Source organism: Ictalurus punctatus, chromosome 2 (assembly GCF_001660625.3).
Source record: "Ictalurus punctatus breed USDA103 chromosome 2, Coco_2.0, whole genome shotgun sequence".
Taxonomy (NCBI): Eukaryota; Metazoa; Chordata; class Actinopteri; order Siluriformes; family Ictaluridae; genus Ictalurus; species Ictalurus punctatus.
In genome coordinates this window covers 2,853,122-2,859,121 of record NC_030417.2, presented here as the reverse complement: position 1 = coordinate 2,859,121, position 6,000 = coordinate 2,853,122, and the positions used below count along the sequence as shown (strand labels likewise).

General features: G+C 43.5%; 1 protein-coding gene across 3 annotated transcripts in view; it reads left to right on the top strand.

The window, feature by feature from the left end:
- LOC108260718 (E3 ubiquitin-protein ligase TRIM9) overlaps window positions 1-5,738 on the top strand; it is a 22,476-nt gene extending 16,738 nt beyond the window's left edge. Inside the window, exons 6-11 of one of the 3 annotated variants that reach the window (XM_017461189.3) lie at window positions 133-207; window positions 765-925; window positions 1,265-1,403; window positions 1,728-2,031; window positions 2,308-2,470; window positions 2,572-5,738. In XM_017461189.3, the coding sequence (XP_017316678.1) occupies window positions 133-207; window positions 765-925; window positions 1,265-1,403; window positions 1,728-2,031; window positions 2,308-2,470; window positions 2,572-2,616 (887 nt within the window). In that variant the 3' untranslated portion in view covers window positions 2,617-5,738. The remainder of the gene's footprint in view (window positions 1-132; window positions 208-764; window positions 926-1,264; window positions 1,404-1,727; window positions 2,032-2,307; window positions 2,471-2,571) is intronic. The other 2 variants (XM_017461208.3, XM_017461198.3) reach the window with 2 other exon arrangements.
- Window positions 5,739-6,000: the final 262 nt, after the last annotated feature.

Here is a 6,000-nt window from a genome sequence, read left to right as displayed (position 1 = left end):
ATTGTGCTTCGTTTCATCTCCCATCGATTCCGCATACTCTTAAGGACGCACACCTCAACAAACGTCCCATAATCCCTCAGTTTTCTTCCAGCTTTAAACACACCATCTGCTTTGTTCCACATCACGTTTCAGATTCTCACACTCAGGAGACTCCGTTACTGAGATACACACACGCCGGCGTCCAGAAAGAGACGCAGAGCGCAGGAGGTATTCCGGAAGCTCGAGTGTGTTCTTCCAGCTGAAATATCCCTCTTCCCCTTCCCTGTTTAGGATGTCAAGCTACCTTGCTATGCTGATCTATAAATAGCTCGCTAATCACCTGGTTACTGACTAGCATGTGTACATACACATCCTTGTCTGTTCTAGATCCTGACGTTAAAGAGATTGCTCAGCGAGCGCTAACGGGACGGAATGAAAGCTAGCGCCGTTAATCCTTTTTGTCCACTAGTGCTCGCTGAACCATGCTAGCACGCTAATATTTGGCTAGGGATTGGTTCCATCGTATCAAAAGCAGATATTAGTATCAACTGTCTGACTTTTATTTACAACCTGTGATTATTTATACGCGTTCTCAGACGTCCCCCGTAATAATCGTTCACGTGATCAGCACAGGAAGGCAACTTCCCCCCCACAACATCCGCGCTCTGAGCCTGCCCTCATGCATGTGACCTCACCTTCACCCCAACACTTTTACCCTTGAGCAGCACTGTATCTGTCTTCTGCTTCTTCCTAAACACTCATTCTAAATCGTTGTGGATTCTTAGCAGAGAACCCTGGAGTCCCTCCTGCTCCTTTACTGGAGCTGGAGAAGTGCTGCCTGCGAAACAACAGCGCCACTCTGGCTTGGAGGTTAATTACACCTCAGCCGATTCCCATCGAGGGCTACATCCTGGAACTGGACGATGGAAATAGCGGACAGTATCGGGTGTGTAAAAAAGCTCCTGTGTGAAGATTAGAAAGACGGTATTATATATGTACTTACTGTGGAAAAACAGAAAAAAACAAAAAAAACACAGCTCGAACGTTAGCAAAAGGTGCTCGTTGGACCAAGTAAGAGCGAAGTGGGTGTGGTTTAATATTCTAACGAGCATGCTTGTATAATCGAAGATTCTGTGATGATTTCTCTCATGAGTTCAGAACATTTCGTTTCATCTCTGCTTTTATAATTAACAGCAAACATGCTGCATATTTATTTATTTATTTATTTATTTATTTTTTTCATCTTTACCAAATGTTTTCTCGCTCTTCGTTCTGTCCGTCCCAGGAGGTGTACGTGGGGAAGGAGACGGTGTGCACGGTAGACGGTCTACACTTTAACAGCTCCTACAACGCCCGGGTCAAAGCCTACAACTCTGTCGGAGTCGGGGCTTACAGCAAGACCGTGGTCTTAAAGACTTCTGACGGTTTGTGTCGCTCTTCTTTTTGTGCGCTCGTTTTGGGGTCTTTGTCAGTTTTCTCTGGCTTTTAATCACTCTTCGTGATCATAAACAAGAAGGACCCCCCTACTGAGCTGGAGTAATTATTGCCTGAGGAAAGTTCTTAGTTTGTACTGAGAAACCGCATCCTGCTGAGAGACTAAGTCGCTTTCGCTTTCACTGATTAGAGCATGGGGATGTTATATAATGTTGAAAGCTCTGGCAGTTCTGGGATTTCGACTCACAAGCACTGAGCTGCCGAAACCCGTTTTATGATCCCGTCTCATAATCGTGTCAATGTTTCTCCGGCAGTTGCCTGGTTCTCCTTTGACCCTACCTCAGCGCACAGAGACATCGTTATGTCCAACGAGAACCAGACGGTGAGCTGCAACAGCTACGACGACCGCGTGGTGCTCGGAACGGCTGCTTTCTCCAAAGGAGTTCATTACTGGGAGCTCAGCATCGATCGCTACGATAACCACCCGGACCCTGCGTTCGGTGTGGCGCGCATCAACACGGCGAAGGACGCTATGCTGGGGAAAGATGATAAAGCCTGGGCCATGTATGTGGACAACAACCGTTCGTGGTTCATGCATAACAACTCGCACACCAACAGGTAGGAGGTCAAACATCGAGGCAGCGGTGATCCAATGCTTTCTCCACTCTAGTACACACATCCATCTTTGGTGCTTCCATCAAGCAACCTTAAGGATTGTTTGGTTTTGGGTTTATGCAGAACCATACAAGAAAGGGGTTTCCCATTTGCAACAAGTAGAAACCCTTTTGAAAGCTAAAATTCCTCAGCCAAAGATCCCTAAGATTGTAGCTATGCTGTTGTCGGTGTTCCTCAGAGACCGAGGTAGAGCCGATATTTCTCTCTCCTTCTCTCCAGGGCTGAGGGGGGAATAACCAAAGGGTCGACTGTTGGTGTTCTACTGGACCTGATGAAACACACGCTTACATTTTTCATCAACAAAGAACAGCACGGCCCAGTGGCCTTCGAGAACATGGAGGGTGTGTTCATGCCCGCGGTCAGCCTCAACCGCAACGTACAGGTGCGGTATCTCGTACAGATTAAACTGGGGAAATAAAACCAATGTCTTCTTCATAAACACCCAGTCCAACTGTTACGCTCATACTTTTCTGTATTTTGTAGGTGACCCTAATCACAGGTTTAGAAGTACCAAAGAACATCAAATAACGACCTCTGCCCTGTGGGGACGAGGTACGTCTGGGTTGTACCTCCGGGTTGTTTTTCGTCACGAGGCAAGCCACTGCTCGACGCCATTTGGTTGGAGATCAAAGAGGACTTTTTAAAAACCACACTATATCTCAAATATATTTGGGTTTGGTTTGGTTTTCTTCTTCTGCATTCTTAAAGGAATCTCAGTGTGTACAATCAGAACGCAGTGTGTTTACAGTAAACTCATCCCAGGCAGCATTCCCTACAGGACCAGTAAGCTTTGAAGGAAAGTTCTGTCTGTTTATCCAAACTTCATCTATCGCGTTCTTCAAAATGTAAGCTTATCCTGGTTATAAATGTTTAAATGGTGTAGACGCTGAAGCATTTAATGGCGAATCTCTGCTTGGTAGGTTTCCATTGCTGTCCGAGTGACTTAACCAGCAACGTGACCTACTCGCTACAGTATATACAGTGTGATGTATTAACTCGGTATAGCCAGTATTTTTTGCAAAACGGCGGCTGTGATATACAATTGTGAAACAAGTTTTCCACGCTTTACGCAACTTGACCAAATTTCAGCTCACACTCTGCTGTAGAATCATTAACGGTTGATTGGATGAGCATTAGATTGGAGTTTCCAAACAGCAAGATGCTGACATATGTATCTTGCCTGTAAATTAGTAAAGTGGGACCTATTTGATGCACCATTGACTTACCTAGCATTCTGTATGTACAGAACATCTGGAGTCTGTAGACCTTAAACGGGACTGAAAATTTGTCCTACGATCTTCTCGCCATCAGGATGACTCAAAGCGTACCAAGTTTTTCGACCAAATTTTGAATGGGAAAACCCTCAAGATCAATGGTAGGTGCTTGTTTCCAGTTGCTCTCACCTACAAAGGAGTTTTTTTTTGTTTGTCCCATTAGGGGAACCCTTAAGGATTCTATGTACAGCCTCAAAACAGAAGGTTTTAGTAAGCTGCAAGGTTCCACTTTGGCACCATTATACCATCGATTGTTCCGTATTTACGTTAAAATGTTACATGTAGAGCCCCAAAGAATTCTTGGGTTTATCCCACTGGAGAAGCCCTTAAAGATTCTACGCAAAAGCTCAAACCTCATAGCTTTTAATAGGCTTTGACCGATATCCATTCAAAGAACCTGTGAGGAACCATTGTGGACAAGGCATGACCCATTCATTCTACTCATCTGTTTGTTGCTCTGTATTTACAGAACAGGCTCCAACATTTGAGTTCTGTAGACCTGAACTAGACTGAAAATAGTTCCTAGGGTTTTCTTGATGTCAGGATAAACAAACTCTTGACCAAACATCCTTCATGATCGGTGATATTTGCTTATTCCCAGTTTCCATGGCTTACAAGGTTACATCTAGCAGCCTGCAGGGTTCTTTGGTTTGTCCCAGTAAGGGAACCCTTAAAGATTCTGTAGCACCTCACAACAGGTTTCCTTTTTAGCAAGCTACAACCCATAACCATCCAAAGAATCTCTAAGGAACCCTTTTTTCCTAAGACTGTACCTAGAGAACACATGGCCCTCAGGCTTTCTAGAAGGTCCTGCTTTGGTGTACCATCTATTTGTCTACTCTTACAGAACTGTCGGGTTTGTAAACCTTAAACGGGTTGGAAAATTCTTTCTATACTAGTTTTCCCATTAGGATGACTCTTAAACAAACTCCTGACCAAATTCTGAACAGAAAAAAAGAAATTCCCACCAGGATCAACGATACCTGACAGTTGTCATCGTTTACAATCTAGAAGACTAAAGGGTTCTTTGGTTTGTTCCACCAGAGGAACCTTTAAAGATTCTATATAGAGCCTCACACCAGAGGGTTTCTTTCCCATAACCATCCAAAGAACCCATTAAAAAGACTATTTGAAGGACACATGGCCCTCTTTGGTGACACCATCGTATCATGTGTTCTTCCGCACTTACAGAACACTTCTATTCGGTCCTTATGAGTCGGACGACTACTTGGATTGGATGACCAATTTTCGTTTGAAAACAAAAACGAACCCCGACTCTTCCCATAGAGCACAATGATACTTGCTTGTTTCCAGTTGCAACTGCTTACAATCCTAGAAAAAAGGTCACATCTAAGGTCGCAACGTATAGCATTCTTTGGTTTATTCCAAATGGGGGAACCTTTAAAGATTCTGTGTAGAACGTTGCGAAAGAGTGTTTCCATTGTAGTTAACCATCCAAAAAAAAAAAACCCCAGATGACACGACCCACCCCTTCTTCCTTCGTAGGCTTTCAAGAAGGTCCCAATTTGGTGGTAATGTTTGGACAAACTAGTGGAACGACCCTTCGTGACGCAGCACTCTTAGATCGCCACAAGGTTAAAACACCTTACACAAATCTCAGGTTTAAATACTCAGACGGGTGGGTGGTCCAGACACGGATTAAACCTTTACACTGCCATAGTTAGAAAACCGTTAGTTCTGTACTAGGCTGAATCTGTGTCTGGAAAAAGAGGACCTTACAGGACCATTCTCTGGTGTGGTCTGGTCCTCTCAAATTTCTCCACATGGAATAACCTGGTACTTTTAGAAGTGCCGAAAAGAACAAACTGCCGATGGGAAACGATCGATCTGGAAAATATAGGAAATTCATCTGCTGCTTGTAATCAGACACGCATTTCAGTCCTTCAGGATCCGAGACTGAAGCCTTTCACACTGTGATCCATACGGAAAACGTGAAGAACATTCCAGAGTCATTTCTCAAGTATCTTTTACTCTAGGTCAATCGAATACCCCGCCCTGGTTTTTCCTCCTGGTGTGATTTCTCAGCTGTATAGTTTAGTTGTAGGAAAAAGCGTGTGATATTTTGCATGGTACACCGCTGTACACGACGGAGCCGATACGGTCTGAGCATGGATCTTTATATTCTACTTGTGTTGTATATAGTGTAACGAAAACGCAAAGCGGAAGCGTCACGCTCTGGCGTGGTTCGAAACGCTACGAAGTGAGCTGTGAAGTTTTTTCAGACCAACCAACTGCTTAAGCCTTAAGCATAAGTGTCGTAATCGGAATCATACCAAACTTTTTTTTTTGTTTTTTTTTTCCAGTTAAAGACGAAATAAATTGTGCGATTAAAAAGAACATTTATATATATATATATATATATATATATATATATATATATATATATATATATATATATAATTAAAAAAAAAGAAAATTGTTACATTTTGTAATTAGTCATAAGATATGAAGAAAAAAAAACATTTCCTCAGGCACGTCAGAAGTACATAGCGAGAGATGTCGGACTCGTAGCGGGTTCCCGTCTCACCCAACGTTCTCGTGGCGTCACCAGACGTTCTAAGAAGCGTTACGTAAATACAAACGGACTCGGTCGGTCGTGATGACTCGGCACAGGCCG